General features: G+C 50.0%; 8 protein-coding genes across 8 annotated transcripts; 4 read left to right on the top strand and 4 right to left on the bottom strand.

Moving 5' to 3' along the window:
* Positions 1–220: 220 nt before the first annotated feature.
* Positions 221–2,041, bottom strand: Aspvir_002398 (glycosyltransferase family 2 protein; the record flags this gene model as incomplete). Its single annotated transcript, XM_043273999.1, has 1 exon — positions 221–2,041. The coding sequence occupies one exon, from the start codon at positions 2,039–2,041 to the stop codon at positions 221–223; it is 1,821 nt and encodes a 606-aa protein (XP_043129934.1).
* Positions 2,042–5,117: 3,076 nt separating this feature from the next.
* On the top strand, positions 5,118–6,199 carry Aspvir_002397 (uncharacterized protein; the record flags this gene model as incomplete). The annotated part of the gene is made up of 2 exons (XM_043273998.1): positions 5,118–5,315; positions 5,384–6,199. The coding sequence occupies 2 exons, from the start codon at positions 5,118–5,120 to the stop codon at positions 6,197–6,199; spliced, it is 1,014 nt and encodes a 337-aa protein (XP_043129933.1).
* Positions 6,200–6,728: 529 nt separating this feature from the next.
* Positions 6,729–7,526, top strand: Aspvir_002396 (uncharacterized protein; the record flags this gene model as incomplete). Its single annotated transcript, XM_043273997.1, has 2 exons — positions 6,729–7,163; positions 7,221–7,526. 2 exons carry the CDS (start codon positions 6,729–6,731, stop codon positions 7,524–7,526), a joined length of 741 nt encoding a protein of 246 aa, XP_043129932.1.
* Positions 7,527–7,837: 311 nt separating this feature from the next.
* Positions 7,838–8,780, bottom strand: Aspvir_002395 (acyl-CoA thioesterase; the record flags this gene model as incomplete). Its single annotated transcript, XM_043273996.1, has 2 exons — positions 7,838–8,617; positions 8,667–8,780. 2 exons carry the CDS (start codon positions 8,778–8,780, stop codon positions 7,838–7,840), a joined length of 894 nt encoding a protein of 297 aa, XP_043129931.1.
* A 753-nt stretch (positions 8,781–9,533) lies between these two features.
* Positions 9,534–10,628, top strand: Aspvir_002394 (SMP-30/gluconolactonase/LRE family protein; the record flags this gene model as incomplete). The annotated part of the gene is made up of 1 exon (XM_043273995.1): positions 9,534–10,628. The coding sequence occupies one exon, from the start codon at positions 9,534–9,536 to the stop codon at positions 10,626–10,628; it is 1,095 nt and encodes a 364-aa protein (XP_043129930.1).
* A 583-nt stretch (positions 10,629–11,211) lies between these two features.
* On the bottom strand, positions 11,212–12,835 carry Aspvir_002393 (aldehyde dehydrogenase ALDH; the record flags this gene model as incomplete). Its single annotated transcript, XM_043273994.1, has 3 exons — positions 11,212–12,398; positions 12,444–12,643; positions 12,708–12,835. The coding sequence occupies 3 exons, from the start codon at positions 12,833–12,835 to the stop codon at positions 11,212–11,214; spliced, it is 1,515 nt and encodes a 504-aa protein (XP_043129929.1).
* A 568-nt stretch (positions 12,836–13,403) lies between these two features.
* Aspvir_002392 (alpha-hydroxy acid oxidase) lies at positions 13,404–14,864 on the bottom strand (the record flags this gene model as incomplete). The annotated part of the gene is made up of 7 exons (XM_043273993.1): positions 13,404–13,479; positions 13,527–13,603; positions 13,657–13,910; positions 13,972–14,046; positions 14,096–14,248; positions 14,299–14,636; positions 14,686–14,864. The coding sequence occupies 7 exons, from the start codon at positions 14,862–14,864 to the stop codon at positions 13,404–13,406; spliced, it is 1,152 nt and encodes a 383-aa protein (XP_043129928.1).
* A 381-nt stretch (positions 14,865–15,245) lies between these two features.
* Positions 15,246–16,500, top strand: Aspvir_002391 (uncharacterized protein; the record flags this gene model as incomplete). Its single annotated transcript, XM_043273992.1, has 5 exons — positions 15,246–15,271; positions 15,326–15,531; positions 15,585–15,656; positions 15,708–16,162; positions 16,228–16,500. The coding sequence occupies 5 exons, from the start codon at positions 15,246–15,248 to the stop codon at positions 16,498–16,500; spliced, it is 1,032 nt and encodes a 343-aa protein (XP_043129927.1).
* Positions 16,501–16,523: the final 23 nt, after the last annotated feature.

The following is a 16,523-nucleotide window of genomic DNA, read 5'->3' as shown; positions in this document are numbered from 1 at the left end:
AGGTATTTTCCTGCAGATCCCTGGGCTGAGCAATCTACATTCCATATCGCAGGGCTACACTCAATTGCCGGTGCAGGTTAAAGAAAAAGGGGAAATATCAAGATTATTTATCATGCAAACCTCCTGTAACTCCATGCTAGAAAACAACAATAAAGCACGATGGCACAATTTTCCGGTTAAGAGTGGACTCAGTGACTCACCAGCTTCCTGTCAGCCCTCGTTATCGGCCCCATACATCCCTGACTTGGCACACACGACCAGAATCAGAATGCAGCTTCCGACAACCGGGACACCGATGCCACCGTGACGAGGTGCTGCTGGATGTGCTTGAGGACGGCAATCTAGCCATCGGTTGAGCCTGCTTTTTCCGTGGTGCCTTGGTGCCGACAGTGGAATTCCTAGACTGTACGCGATTAGATCCTGGAGCATTATCCGCACGATTGATATCCCTACCCGCGTTGGATCCGTCGTCCGCTCCACTGCCCGAGCTGGAACTACCGGCTGTCTTTCTCCGGCGTGATGAAGGCGGAGTAGGCGGAAGCTGCACGCCGCCGTCGACGCTATCGTCGCTGCTGTCGTCGGCATCGTCATCATCACCGTCGCCGCCACCAGGTTGGTTATTGATGGCAGACAGGTTCCTGCCTCCCCAGTTAGTCTCCCAAAAGGTCAACCCAGCATACAGCTTAATCAAACTGTGGAAGTAGGCAAAGACAAAATAGCCTGGTAGCATGATGAGATCCTGGGGCTCGCGGAGGAAGTACGGCGTTAGCTTGACCATCTTCGTGCAGAAGATCCAGGCCGCGAGATATTTCAGGTTATCAGCGGTTCCGAGCGGGCTTTTGAGCAGGGTGTACGCCAACGCACCGTCGTAGAACAGGGCAAAATTGACGAACGAGGTCCAGTACACAGCATACACGCACCACGGCTGGGTATACCAGACCGTCCTGTCAGTGAACAAGCTGGCCGAGTTGCTTCTCCAGGTCGTTCTGACCCAGCGCAAGCACTGAGAGAGGAACTTGGGATACGTACCCAGCGTCGTCTCGATCATTGCGTCGGGGCAGTACTGGATCTTGACCTTCCAGCCGTGTCGGACATCCCAGCGGGTGATGAAGTTGTCATCGTCAGCGTTCAGGGGACCGAACAAGCCGAAGAAGAATCTCTCGTTCGTGAATCCGGCGATGAACTCGGGATCCTTGAGGATCTCGGACCGATGCGCAGATGTGCGGCCAGAAACGACAAACACGCCATTATCAATTGCGTTAGTTGCACGGATCTCAAAGTTGTGTCGTTCCAGGTACAGCGCACCGAGCATGTTCCAGAAGGACCTGATGTTGAATCCGGTGTCGGTACGACGGACGCGTTTGTTCGTTCCGACGATGCCCACCTTCGGGTCTTCGAACGGCGCAAGGATGGTCGGGAGGAAGCGTTCGGTGGGCCAGAAGACGTGGTCATCGAGCAGGACCGTGATCTTGGTCTTCACGTATCGAAGGCCGTGCGCGACCTGTCGGCGCTTGTTCGCTTCGTCAGCGGTCCTGRCGGAGATTTCGGTATTCGGGAATCTCCGCTTGTAGGGGGCGATAATGTCTTTGGTCAGTTTCGTCAGTTGGTCTCCAACAGTAACAATGATGATTGCACCTGGCTTGTTCCGAAGGCATGAGGTGATACACTCTTCAAAGTCTCTGTTCTTGGGATCAACGGTGGGGAGAATGATTGTGCAGTCAGACGGGAACAGGGTAGGGTTTCTGGAGACAGGGGTAGGACGATAGAAGAGCCAGAAGGAGATGAGATGGACGATAAGACGGAAATACCGGAAGACGAACAGATGGAGAAAAATGACCGTCATTCGGTCGTAGAGAACGTCATCTCTTCGAAGGTCTGCGGGTAGAATGCCAGCTGCCCGGGAGGTTATTTCCGTGTGTACATCGTGAAGGGTCCGGCCGGTCGATTGCATGAAGTATGCGGCGGCTGCTGCTGCTACCATAAACAGCCGAGGCTGAGTGATTACCCAAGGTAATGTGATAAAGGCAAGGAGTCCGTACATTTTGTTGAAGTGTTGATTGGGAAGTTTGAGTGAGGGATGAGATGTGTTGCTTCAACTTGCTGTAGTTGATGGTGTTGATGAAGCTGTAGTCTAGGATTTTCCGCGATATTTGAATCCAGCAGAGGAACAAAGAGGCATCAAGTGAACCAGATAGGAGAGACAATATTCACTATTGTGAAGGCCATTGTGAAAGGCAGTCTCTGACAGACCCATGGTGAAGTGAGATGTTTCTCTACAGAACAAAGGCATTGAAGACAAGGGGCTATGGGGTTTCTTACAAGTCGTTTGCAAGCACATTATGATGGTCACCAAGTACCAGGGACACAGAGTCGACAATGAAACATCTTAGACAATGGATTATGTTCTTTGTTCAGTCATGTTAACAAGAGAGGGAAACACAACTGAGGAACAAATGAAGATATGTCTTTCAAAAACCTCAAATGCCGCAAAGAAGAGGTCTCAGGCGCTTTGTCAGAACAACGCAAGGATTCGGGCTACCCGTGGTAGCATTTAGCCACCGAGCACTTCCTTTCTCCCAAGAGGAGCACTCTGATACTATTCAAGTCAAAGAGCCAGCGAGTGTGACATTCAGCATAAGACCCGAAAGCGAGGATATGGGCCGAATCGATACATTCTATCTCGGCACTGTCGATTGACATCGACGATCTAAACTTCACAGCTCGATCACATTGGAAGAAACTCCCAGGAATAGCCATTGTAAGACGATCCCGGGTATACGAAGGTGTCATAGCTGCGCTTGAATGATCCGCAAACGGTTTCGATGGCTCAAGGTCCAGATGAATTATATACGGTGGAAAAAGACTGTGAAGCTCCATCTCTAGAGCTGGTGCCCCGCCGGTAGTAATCACTTCCTCCAAGCTATATGCCCGCGGATTCGCTAGGGAGGAATTGGAATACGATGAAAAGTAATACTGGAAGTGGGCAATTGTGAAGATGCGGCCATTTTGCCAACTGGTACTTTGCCAGAGAGATGGTGGACGGCGGACTTTATCCAACCCCAGCAGTTTTCTATCTCGGTCCCCGAGAGCAAGATAAACTACACACGAAAGCCAATATCGGACATGATCATCCAGAACACTGGGATAGCGGTCGAAGAAAGAGAGATACTCATGTTCGCCTGGGCTGGATAGAGCACGGATACTAAAATACTCCTAATAGCTAGCACTACAACATTGGGACAGCGAGCTTCGGACAAAAGCGTCATTGTTGGATAAGTTTGAGATTCGGGATTGACATTGCAATACTGTCTGTGAAGGCTCAAAATAGGTGCATACGGCAGTGCAACGAAGTTCACCCACTGGAAACCTATTTGTGTAGTGGCTCAATCTTAATGGCATTTGAGACATTGTATATGCCAGCACTACTCATGACTTCATGTATGGCGAAGAGGCTAAGATCCCTCCGAACACGCCGACCCTGGTAACAAAAATACCGCGCAGGGGCGTAAAAAGAGAAGGGTAGACTCCTCTCGTTCCATAAGACGATGGATTTAGTTGCAGGCGAATTCAAGACGAGCATCCGAGTTATCTCACGATAATCGAGCCGCTTGAATACACGCTTTGCAAGGCTTCACATACAATATATATGAAGCTATAGGACCCCTCCAGAGATTGGAGTAGAACCAGATACTCGCCGAGTCCACCGGCGCTGTCCATTGCTCTGTGCAATTGAGATGCGCCGCACCGAGATTGCCGACATTCAGATCCCAATGCCGAGGGTATCCTCAGAGCTGCAGCACTTACAAATTTCTATGAGCCTTCAGCTTCTTCCCATACTCATCTATCGCGGGGACACGTTGCAAAACATGGGGGCAAAGTAGTGCAGGGGACGCGGCACTACATCGCTTGACGGAAGTAGTCAAATTTCTCCTATTATATGGAGCCGTGTTGGATGCACCAGCGAACCCATTCAAAGGATTAACGGCTCTTTACTGTGCTGTACTTAGCGGCAAAATCGACCTTGTGCAATATCTGCCGGATTCCGGGGCAGATGGAGAACAGCACTTCAGGCCGCGGCATCCAGTGTGGACATAAACTTCTCCTATAAGCGAGAGCCAACATAAATGCTCACGCATGTCTGAGAGGATGCGTAACCGCATTGCAGGAAGCCACAATCTGTGTCATCTCCAACTCAGTTTACTTGTTCTCAAGAAGGGCGCGGATGTGGACGCTCCCGCATCGACTATTGAAGGCCGGACGACTATCAAAAGAGCCGCTCAGAACGGCTGTCTAGCCATGGTGCTCATTCAGCTGGATGTGAGGACTGTAAGACTCGGGGTCAGACACAAATCGGGTTCAACACGCCATTTCTTCCACTAGAAAAGACAGTCTTCCTGTCGTGGTTAGCTTACTTGAGGGTCATTGTGCGTGGGGAAGAGAACAAAGCACCAATAACTGTGGCGTCAAGTCCTCGACTCTCATGAATGAGTGTGTAGGCTGAGGTTGTCCTAGGACCTCCCAGATCTTGTCGAACTTTTCGGAGACCTTGCTGAACTCTAACCCAGTCATTAGGTACTAGGACAAAGAAAGATTGCATCTTCTGGTCCTTCTCATTGAGCGCGGCTCGCTCTCGAGGACCTCGCTCAATCTGACAACAAAGGACGATACGGCCCTACAGCACGTTTCCTTTGAAATTCGATCCTCCCTTTCCTTTTCTTTTTCTGGGTCCCTGACAAAGCGCGGAGAGTTCTCTTGACTTTATCAAAGTAAGTGGTTTTCTCAGCCGCGGTGTTTCTTTGTCGGGACGTCTGGGCGGTGCTTTGTTATCGAGTGTACGCAAGAAGACTCGACGGTAGAGAATCTTCTGGTTTCACCTCTCTTTCATATTTCCACACGGTCTTGGCTTGTACCATGGTTCAGAGATATCGAGTTCAAGGAAATCACCTCGAGGATTGATTGCTTGAAACGGACATTCCCTGCTTCTTGTCGGGAAGATCCCTGTGCACTACAGTCAATACACGGGTCAATAATGTTCAAGTCTTCATATATATAGCGACGTTTTTCGGCCAGGACATGTTGGTCCTCAACATCGTGAACAACTGATTCATACGTGCAAGATGGCCCGCCGATCAAAGAGGGCCGAGCGCCGAGCACAGAGGGCCGCCGAGCTCCGATACCCCCCCGAAAACAAAGTCGAAATGATTTTTCGGGAATACCCATGCAAGGTCTCTCGTTTTCTGGAGACCCATGGAATCCCTAACGTGCTCTGGGGAGAACTTGTGATGAATATGTTTCTCATTCCCGTCGTGCCAGACGTAAGTCCCCATTTTCCCCTGAGGCACCACAACTAGAGTTGGAGGAGCTAACCACCAGACAACAACAGGGCATCTACTTCATCATCCCCGATGAACATATCGAGAAAGCACGCGACCTCCTGGTGGCAGCCGGCTTCCCCCCCTGCCAGCTGGGGAAGTATTGCGGCTTCGACTGGCCCAAGTCTACCCATGCGATCCCCTACGCGCACTTCAATATCATAGACTGCGGTCCCTTAGATTACTCCAAACCCGAGGAGTATGGTCCAAATCCCCGCCAATGGTATACGCTGGAACTCTACAAGAAGTCCGAGATGCTGTGGGGAGCGCCCGAGATCCCACTCGGCCCACCTCCCCCGAACGACCCAGACTACTGGACGATCAATGATGAGCGTCTTCCAGAAGTCAACAGGGCGTTCCAGCAAGGCCGCGTTGTTGACGCGGATTATCCGGTCAAGATCCCCTCGCCAGCGCGCTACGCCGAGATGCTGACCCTCTTGTTCTTCCGGGACAATTACCCGGAAGAGACTTTCAGAGGGAGCTACTGGGATTATTTGCTGATAGACATGCACACCGTGTTGCAGAAGCACCGCCTCTTCGAGATGAAGGACCTTCCGCCTCGTACTCGAAGCTGGTTCAAAATTCTGCTCGAAACCCCAGAGGAAAGAGTGTATGGGGATGCCGAGGAAAGGTTTGGGGAGGAGATGAGGAAGTCGGGCGAGGTGCCCGAAAAAAGTCCCTGGCCGTCGGAACAAACGATGCCGCCTGGATGGCGTGAAGAGCTTAAACGGTGGGATGAGGAGGAAGAGCAGAGGAAAAAGAAGAAGGAGGAGGAAGAGCAGATGAGGAAGAAAGAAGAAGAGGTGAAAGAGGAGCAGAATGCGTGATGGAATGATGGGTGAGCTCTACAGCTGTTTGGTGTTTGTCCTTTACTCATTTACTTATTGTTGCTGATTGCCATATTCTGATTATATGTTTGTTCAACTTGCTTATTTGTTAAGTCAATCAATGATGTTGTCATACTTGTTCCGTGATGTTAGGAGAATTTTCATCTGAGACCTATTCCAGTGACTGTGGCATAATGAATGCTTTCAGTCAATAATGTCTTGTATCAGGGTGGCTCACAACGCCACCCCCATGTCTCCCATAATGAAGACGAACTGTATGCTCCATGTGATGTTAATAAAGGATTAAAAAAAGAAAAGATCTTTGTGTATCTGCTGTGCCTCCATGTATATCCTTAACCTTGTTTCAAAGTGAACATCTATTGCAAGACACAGCGGTTCTTGAACCAGATGATGACCATAAATAACGGGGTCCATTCCCTTCTTCATAGGCTCAGTCAGTATCAACTTCGTTTCATTAATCTCTGCAACTTCCTTTACAACCAGTATCCGAAAACCAACAACTCTCAAGATGGACATAACTCGCTTGCCTGACGATATCCTTGATCCCGCACTCAAAACTGCAGCAGAGACGCTCATTCAGTGTCTCCACACAATGCCAGAATTGCGGGGAGCTAAGGTTGCAATTATCGGTGGGATGGCAGTTAAACATCATTTGGAAGGCCGCCGGCGAACCTATGTGAGTGGACTGAAGAACCAGATCTACCAACTCGTGCTGACGAGAGCATGCATCCTGGTGCAGGATGTGGATGTTCTGCTTTTCAGACCTGACCGTCCCATTGACTACCAATTGATGCGCAAGGAGCTGGTCTCCCGGTTCTCAGGTTTGTTCAAGGAGCGCGCAGGGCCTCTGTTTTTCAAGTACAAACATACGGTCGAGCTTAAGAAGAAGCGGAAGGCCAAACGTTCGTACTTTGTGCAGGTGGACATTATTCCCGACTATTTGGTATGTTTGCGTGCCCTGGCCAGATATATCAAGTCAAACTAACGTGATTGACGACAGCCACCGTACCTGCCTGCGCAGGCAATAACGCTGGAAGACGTGGACATAGGCCATCTGCCTTTTGTCAACCCGCTGGACCTTCTTTCCTACAAGGTCCACTGCTCAAGCCTGCGTCCCTGTCTCAGAAAACGAACACAGGACGCCAAGGACGCGGTGAAGCTCTGGCAAGCTTATTACGGCGAAGAGTATGTTCCGCTGAGCAAAGGACAGAGAGACGCCATCGCTTCGGGGGTGGATCTGATGGCGGAATTTTCCAGGAATTGCCGCTGGAGGAAGTGGAGGCTGAGACAATGGGTGAATCTGTGAGAGAGGCGCATCCTGTGGATGGGTTCAATGTTTAAATATATAGTATAGGTTGTGTAGCTGCTGGACAGTGACTGGTATAAAGAGATCTTACTAATGATAGCCCATCTGCCGGTGCCAACAAAGCATTTTAACGTATGAGAGATCCATAAACACCGACTTCTCACTTGTAAATAAGACAGCAATCAAGTTTAACCGTCATACACATTAGAGGAAAATCTATATCTAACGTAAAATATGGTACATGTCTATAACATCCTGTCCGAAGGACATATATATACAACGCTCAGTATATCCCGACCGTTGAACGCAGTCTATGCAAAAGCGGGGAGTTTCATCTTCTCCATGTAATCATCCAACAGCTTCTCCTCCTGGTCCACAAAGGGTTGAACCATTTCCTTCCCTTTGCGAATCTCCTTCTGCAATTGCTCCAACTCACTGTTGTCATCCCAAGCACGGCCAGACTTGACCTCCTTGCGCTGAGTGAGCGATCCTCCATTCTGACTCGTAGTGCCATTAGCAGTACCATTCGCCGCAGGCGCATTCAGAGGCGTATACCCAGCCGCCTCAAACGCATCGTTAGGAGGAACCGTATACCTCCCCTTCTTAAGCACGTACTTGCTGATCGAAACAGCAAGCAGCCTCTTCCTTCGACCCTCGTCCGTATCGGCCGACGCCTTCTTGCCCGTGCGCGGCTGCAAAAAATAGGTCACAATGTAGATCCATTTCTCATCATAGGAGGCGATATGCGACTGAACCTCGTACTTCATGTACGCTGGAATCTCGCGCTTGAAACTCGTGTAGACACCGCCGAGAACGAAGTGGAGTGGGCCGCGCTTGCCCTGCTTCTGGAGGCGCTTCTCGAGGAAGGCGGAGCCCTTCATTACCAGGGAACACATGAGGGCTGTTCGGGAGACGTCCAGATCGGAGAAGTACGTCGAGTTGGACTTGTGCATGTTCATGTCGATTTCCATGATTGGGGCGCGGGTGAAGATGCTTTTTGGTTTTAGGAGGTCGCTGCTGGGCTTTGGCGATTGCGCGACGGCCGGGGTCATGAGGTATCCATTTTGGAAGAAGTAGCGGTAGACGCGGATCTGGTTGTTTTTAGTATATGCGGAAACAAGAGGAGGGTGAGTATCTTACATGCCACACGAAAGGCAGGGTTTTGAGGTTGAGCAATGCGAACCCGATTGCGAGGGTTTTCCAAAAAGTGAGAGACTGCCAGAGCGAGCTGGCTAGTGATAGTATGGATTCCATTTTTATATTGCTCCCTCCGCCGATTACACTTCAGTATGAGAATGCGCAGAACATAGATAGAAGAGCAAGGGAAAAGAGGAAAGAAGATATCCTCAATGAAGTGAATTTTCCTTGACCCATCTTATCTGATTACTGATCTTGAGTTCTAGAAAAAATCCCAGCGAAACTGCCAATTCAACCAATCACGGATCTGTTGGGAAGAAGTTGAAGATACCTCGGCTCGGGGTCGGCCCAAAACAGTAACAAGTCCGCTCCTTCGGTTCCTCCGGTGCCAAGACATCGGAATCGGGGTGACACACTTCCGCCGAGATTCTTCCGGCGGCGGGATTGCGCCACATGGATAGTTACGGTTGTACAGCCATGAGAGCAGCCATGAGTGAGATCATAGTAGGAGCCTTTGAATGTTCCCGTGTGGGGTAACATGGGAATACCCGTTCCTGTGGGGGTTCAAAGTTCTGTCTCATCCTTCAGGAATCAGGATCACCGGCTCCGCCAATAGCACTTTTCCTTTCTGTCGATAGCCCACTCAACTGTCTGAGAGATCTGCGATCGGCAATTGAAGATTCCCATCGGGCATGGTCGGCTACTGCGACTGGATTTTGAGGTCCAACAGAGATTTCAAAACGCCATTGAAGCCTCAGTCTGGTTCAGCCTACGCAATACTCAAGCGCTTGCCATATGAGTAGCCCAGACCAAGTTTCTAACTCTTCTCACTGAATACTGCCAAGGCAACAACATACAACAACTCTTACGATGGCCAGTAACCAGGTTGCCTTCCTTAAACATCAGGAAGAGTTTGACGAAATATTGGGCTATAATTCCCCAGAACCACACGTTTCGGTACTCGCAGACGAGAGTCCTGCAAGATTGCCTCTTTATCATGAAGCTTGCGTTTACCATCCACCGACACGCAGCATCTTCGTGACCTCAAACCAGATGCCAAATCTTTCTCACCAACGAAACCTAGCAACCGAAGACAAGCATATCAAGCTCTCCCGAGTCTATGATACGTATCAAGGCTCTTCGACGGAATCGAATGTTGCCAAAGTCGAGGACATCACCTTTCCACATATCGACGGTGCCATGCTGAATGGCGGTGTCAATTTGGGCCTTGATCACATTCTCTTCTGCGCGCAGGGTTCAAAAGAGTCGAGTGATCCTTCGGGTATCATGAAAGTCGCAGTTCCGTCTGAGGGCAGCGGTGACACTACATCAGAGATTGTGATCGGCTCTTTCTACGGGACTCCATTCAATTCAGTCAACGACGTGGTTGTACATCCGCTTGACTCCTCCATCTGGTTTACAGATCCTCACTATGGCTTCCACCAGGGCATCAGGCATCAGCCGCAGCTCCCAAATCAAGTCTATCGTTATGATCCCGGTAACGGATCGGTTCGCGTTGTTGCAGACGGCTTCATCCGGCCTAACGGTCTCTGCTTCTCACCTGGCCTCGACACACTCTATGTGACAGATACAGGTGCAATTCATGGCTCAACGTTAGTGCCATTCAATCCGGCAGGGCCCTCTCATATCTATGCCTTTGATATTGTCTACCCCGGCGGGCGGTCCGAACCACAGTTGGTGAACCGTCGCGTATTCGCGTATGCCCCCGGAAAAGTACCAGACGGAATCAAATGCGATACCCGTGGCAATGTCTACGCTGGATGCGCGGATGGAATTGAAGTGTGGAATCCTAGCGGTGTGCTTATCGGCACGATTAGAATCCCAGGTGGAGTCGCGAATTTCTGCTTCGGAGAGAATGGAGTCATATATGCTTGCAACGAGACCAGATTGCTTAGAATACATTTGCGCGGAGAAGGTGTCAAAGGGGCTCTTTTAGGTTTATGAGATAAACAAGCAATCATACACTTGGATCAAGGAGATCGTAACGGAAATAATTCATATTCGACGGCAAATGTAGTAGACTTGAATCAAAAACATGGAGGAGCCACAGAGGCGATGAAGTTTCCATGATTTATTATCCCACAATAGTCATAACACGAAGAAAGTAGCTTCACAACAAAGTGCTGATGATGGAGTTGTGAAAGTATTTAGGCCAATGATAAACTAGTCTCTTGCGCTTACAACTCTATTCAAGACATCTTTCTAACAAGTCCATTGTTGTTCGACATGCCGAAGGATTTACCCCAGACCTCATTTCTCCCGTCAAATCCAGGATAACCCCATCTCTTGAGCAAGTCTCTTCACTGTCGTCATCAATGAGACTGCGCCAGTCCGTTCATAGTCTTTGACGAAAGAAAAGCGACTTGGACCATGTGCTTTTCGGCTTTAACAACCGACTTGGTGTGAACCATAGCACTGTCATGGGCCCGTTGATGCCACGACATTGGAATAGGTACGGCACGGTTCCGACACTGAGATTTTATGGTTGTAGCGTGGAAAAAGATGTAAGTCTCTTCCAAAGAAACAGTTACAGTTTATTTCCCATGTTGACATGTACGGCCTTGATCCGACTATAGGCGGCCAGACCAGCTTCACCAAGCTCCCGCCCAATGCCGCTCTGTTTGACACCCCCAAACGGCACACGAGGATCACAGTCTTGACTACTATTGATCCAGACCATCCCCGAGTCAATCTCTGAGGCAACCCTATGCGCCCGTTCCAGACCCTTTGTGAACACGGCTGCCCCAAGACCATAGATGGTATCATTGGCCCGGCGGATGGCTTCTTCTTCCGTTGCGAATGGCTCGATAATCACCACGGGCCCGAAGACCTCCTCGCGGACGATAGCCATCGAGTCTGTGGTACCTGTGAAAACAGTAGGCTGGACAAAATATCCATCTCTATTTTTGTCTTCGCTGGGGACATATTGACCTCCACCAATGACGAGTTTTGCACCGTCTTTCTTGGCCATCTCAATATGCGAGAGGATACGCTCATACTGGGTTCGTGTCACCTGTGGGCCCTGAAACGTAGATTCATCCCACTGGTCACCGATCTTGGACGTGGTTTCGATCGCCTGTTTGAATCTCTCCAGGAAGGAAGGGAAGACGTCCTGATGGACGTAGATGCGGGAAGTAGCCGTGCAGATCTGGCCTTGGTTTGACATGATGCCGAAATGCGACCATTTCACGGCTTGTTCCATGTCAGCGTCTGGGAATACCAGAAGTGGTGACTTTCCACCAGTCTCGAGTGTGATATCTTTCAACGTTCCCGCGGCCATCTTCATGATCTCTCTTGCTGTTTGCGTTGAGCCGGTGAAAGCAATCTTATCGACTAGCGGATGAGATGCCAGCGCAGCACCGGCTTCTCTCCCGTATCCATTGACAATATTCACGACCCCAGGAGGGAATCCCGCCTCCTCAATTAGCTCCGCGAGCACAAGGGCGCTGAGAGGTGTCTGCTCGGCGGGTTTCAGAACGACCGTGTTCCCACAAGCTAATGCAGGGCCGAGTTTCCAGGTAGCCATGGACAAGGGGTAGTTCCACGGGATGATCTGTCCAACGACGCCAATCGGCTGACGAATTGTATACGCGAACTTGTTAGATGTCGTGCTGATGGTCTGACCCGCGATCTTATCAGCCCAGCCACTATAGTAACGGATGGTTGTAATGGCCTCGGTGAGGTCCTCTTCCAGCGCTACGTGATATGGTTTCCCTATTTGGGTTAGATGTGATTCAAGGCTTTGCAAGAGCAGCATACCGTTATCCCATGCATCGATTGAGGCAAGCAACTCCCGCTTTTGTCCCATCAGATCGGCCAACTTCGCCAGTAGTATCCCCCGGTCGGTAGCAGGAAGCTGTTTCCAGGAGGGATGTACCAGGGCAGCCCGGGCGGACTTCACAGCTCGATCTACATCCTCGGCGCTGGCTGCGTGGACTGTGGTGATGGGTTTATCGGTGCTGCACATATGCATTAGTTAAATTGACTGAATGAGTGCGCCCAAACAGGATGCTCCAGGCATACGCAGGGTCAATTGAAGTGATAGTTTGCCCGCTCGACCCCGGGACAAAAGAATTGCCAATGAAGAGGCCAGTCGGCTGTCGGTAAGCGTGATTATTCGGGGTCGTTATATCGACAAAGAGGTCTGCCATGGTTCTGACTGTGCGTATGTGTGTAATTGTATAATCGACGATGAGATTCAGAGTTTATGGCCACTGTCGATTCTAATATAGGCCTTGTTTATCTCCATCTAGTCTGGTATCTGATGCAGAGAAAGGAGTGGGTTTCTGCGGATCGACATGCCTAATGTGATGCCAGATGCAAGGGTGGCTATGCACAAGTGCAATCCCTTTCTGGAAGGTCCTTCCGAATTTCAGTGTTCTGCATTCTGATTGGTCATTGGAATCAGTCCATGAGGGACAATCAGAGTTCGCTGGTCAGTTTTTGTGCATGATTCGAGGCATTTGCGTTGCTACCCCGGATATGAACACCTGTAGCAGCAAAGTCCGGAGGGACCTGGGTAAGCCAATATTTTACTCTAGCAAGGCTAATCGGGAGTAATAGGCCCAGAACTGTGACAACCGGATACATAGCTACAGGCAGATTGAATAAGAGTCAACAGATGGTTTAATATGAGAAATCGCCTATTCTGATGAAATGACTACCAAGTATCGCTAGAAGAGAATGCTAGGAATGCTTAATAACCCCCGCGGTCTTGCCCTACAGCCTTGCCAACTGCCCGTTTGATTTCAGAACTGACAGATAGCTCTCATTAATGTCACTAATAGATGTGCAGCTGCGATCGTTAGTCAAGGGCATAAATCAAGACAGTGTAGGACTCACCCTGCAAGAGCCATGGTAATCTTCAGTTCTTGCCGTAGAATCCTGATTGCCAACTCGACGCCCTCCTGGCCATTATACTGAATGTATATTAGCTTATCACTATAACGACACGCCAGAGAACAAGCCTTACTGCAAGGCCCCAAATGGGGATCCTCCCTACGAAACAGTAACTGGCCCCAAGTGCAAGAGCCTTAAAGATATCCGATCCTCGCCGGATGCCCCCGTCAATTGCAAGTGGGATTCGCCCCCGTGCAATCGGGGCACATAGTCTCAGTGCATCTAGCGTTGCTGGGATTCCGTCCAGCTGGCGACCGCCGTGGTTGGAGATCACAATTCCGTCGACGCCGTAATAAATTGCTAGTTCGACGTCTGCGGGGAAGCAAACTGTTCCGGATCATGTCAGTCAAAGGAATGCCCAGTCTCTTGAGGAAGGAAGACGGCGTACTCCCTTTGAGCCATATCTGCAACGAGGTATGTTTTCTGAGCCACGGGATTGTGCTTTCCCAGTCGAGACTTGGATCTGCTTTGGTTACTTTTCTGCGGTAGCCCTCGGGAATAGGCATTCCTACCATAGTCAGTACGGTTTGAGGTATCAGCGCCGTAACTGAGGATATTCGGCCAGTTCATATCTTCCGGAAGGGTATAGCTATTGCGGTATTCATTGAGCCTCTTTCCGAGCACAGGGACATCGACCGAAAGGAATAGTGCCTTGTATCCCGCCTCTGCGCCATGTTAGTACGTATAACGTCTGGCAGGGACGCGAGAGACATACTTTCAGCCCGTTCCAGTAGCTGAATTGTGATTGATCGATCCCGCAACACACACATCTGCATCACGTACGGGTTCCCGGTCCCCTGCGCAGCCACATCCTCCAGGGAATAATTCGAGTACGACGAGAGCCCCATGCAGATACCGTACTTTGCGGCAGCCCGTGATACCGCCAGTTCTCCATCTGGATGAGCTAGTTTTTGCGATGCAGCAGGGCTGAATCCAAACGGGAGGGAAGTCTTAGTCCCTAGGATTTCCGTGGTCGTATCAACGTGGTCGACGTTTCTCAGAACGCGAGGAAGGATTTTATAGCGGTCGAAGGCAGTTTCATTCTCTCGTAATCTGAGGGACATTTAGTTGATTGATCCTCGTCAAGTGGAATGATACGTACGTGATTAGATCCATTGCGCCTTCATTGTAGTAATCTATGTAAACTGTAAGGGTGCGAGTTCCACGAACAGATTGGATTTGCTCACCTCTGACCATCTTCGGAAGCTTACTGCTTCCTAGAGCTTTGAGGTCTGCTATGCAGGATACCTCGTTGTGTAGAGTCTCTCCTCGATGAGCCATCGAGACGATGATACTGTATGAAGACGTGGTCGGAAAATAGGTTGAGCATACAATGGAGAAATTACTTGCGAACAAGAGACCTATCCGCCTTTCTGAACGGCTTGCATCCAGTCATCTGAATTTCTTATCATGTCATTTCCGATATGCTTTTATTTGTGGCACGAACCTACCTCGGAGTTACGTTTGAGAGCTCAGCGGAACCAATTACCCCATCTGCATTGTTGCATGCATCGCATGAGAGACTTGCGGAACAACCTTCCACAAGCACTATAAGCCTCCCACTAACATCATATATTATTCCGAAGCCCATGGAATTAGAAGTTCCCAAATTACTCCGTAAGCATTGACCTTTCTTACTGAGTTTCAGTAACCCCCTGCGATATGACTATCCCCACTCGCATTTTCCTGTAGGTGGCTTTCGAACAATATACTACAGGGCTCCGTCACTGACAGGACTATAGCACAGGTGCCTCTGGCTATATTGGCGGCGATGTCCTTCACGCGCTACGGTCCACTCATCCCGAGTATAGTATTTCTACTCTGGTGAGGGACGCAAGAAAAGCTGCGATTCTGTCTCAAGCCTATCCAAACGTTCGAGTGGTCAGTGGTGATCTCGATTCCACATCCCTGATTGAAGAGGAAGCTCGTCAGGCTGATGTGGTCGTTCGTAAGTCATTAAGCAGAAGATATCGAGGTGCCGCTGATAGTCTGAGTCTGCAGATACTGCCAGTTCAAGCCACATTGAAAGTGTCAAGGCTATTGCTCGCGGTCTAGCTAAGCGCAGTGATCCCGGTAGGCCGAACAGTCATTTTCATCTAAAGAGCGGCATGCTGACTCTACAAGGCTACTGGCTTCAGATCTCGGGCGCAAGTGTCCTTTCAATTGCCGATATTGTCAACGGCACATACGGAGAAGGAACTGACAAGGTTTTTGGCGATGTCGACAATGCTGACGCTGTCCGCGACATTATTCGCCAGAATGCGACTCGCCGTGTAGTCGATGACTTTGTTCTTAACCTGACCGGCCCCAAGACGGCTCTTGTGTTTGCACCGATCATTTATGGACAAGGTCGAGGCATCATCAAGCAGCGGAGTATTCAGATCCCAGAACTTGCCAGAGTCGCCATCGAAACCGGACGAGCGATCAAGGTGGGCAAGGGCGAGAGCACTTGGAGCAACGTTCATATCTCCGACATCAGCGATCTTTTCGTAAAGCTGGTTGAAAAGGCTGTTCAGAAAGGGACAGACGAGCACATGTGGAATCAAGAGGGGCTATACTTCCCCGGCAACTCGATGCTGGTAAGCCGACGGCTCTGGAGAATTTGTCGTTCTTGTGTGTCCAAAGTACTGACGTCGGCAACCAGAGCTTTAGCGGGATTTCCCAGTTGCTTGCTCAGACGGCCCACCGTCTCGGCTTGATAGAGTCGCCTCTAGTCTCTGAGATCGACCATGAGGCTGCGGACAAGTTATCTCCCCACGGGGGAGTTCTATGGGGCACCAACGCTCGCCAGAACAGTCAACGGGCGAGAAAACTGCTGGGGTGGTGTCCAGGTGGCAGGAGTCTGGAGAGTGATATTCCTGATACAGTGGAGGAGGAGGCAAAGCGAGTTAAGCGACTTTGGAAATCATACATATAATGATGGAATGAAGAAACATTGAC

This window comes from Aspergillus viridinutans (genome assembly GCF_018404265.1).
Source record: "Aspergillus viridinutans IFM 47045 DNA, scaffold_11, whole genome shotgun sequence".
Classification (NCBI taxonomy): Eukaryota; Fungi; Ascomycota; class Eurotiomycetes; order Eurotiales; family Aspergillaceae; genus Aspergillus; species Aspergillus viridinutans.
Note: the sequence above shows the minus strand (reverse complement) of the source record. Positions and strands in the feature narration are given on the sequence as shown.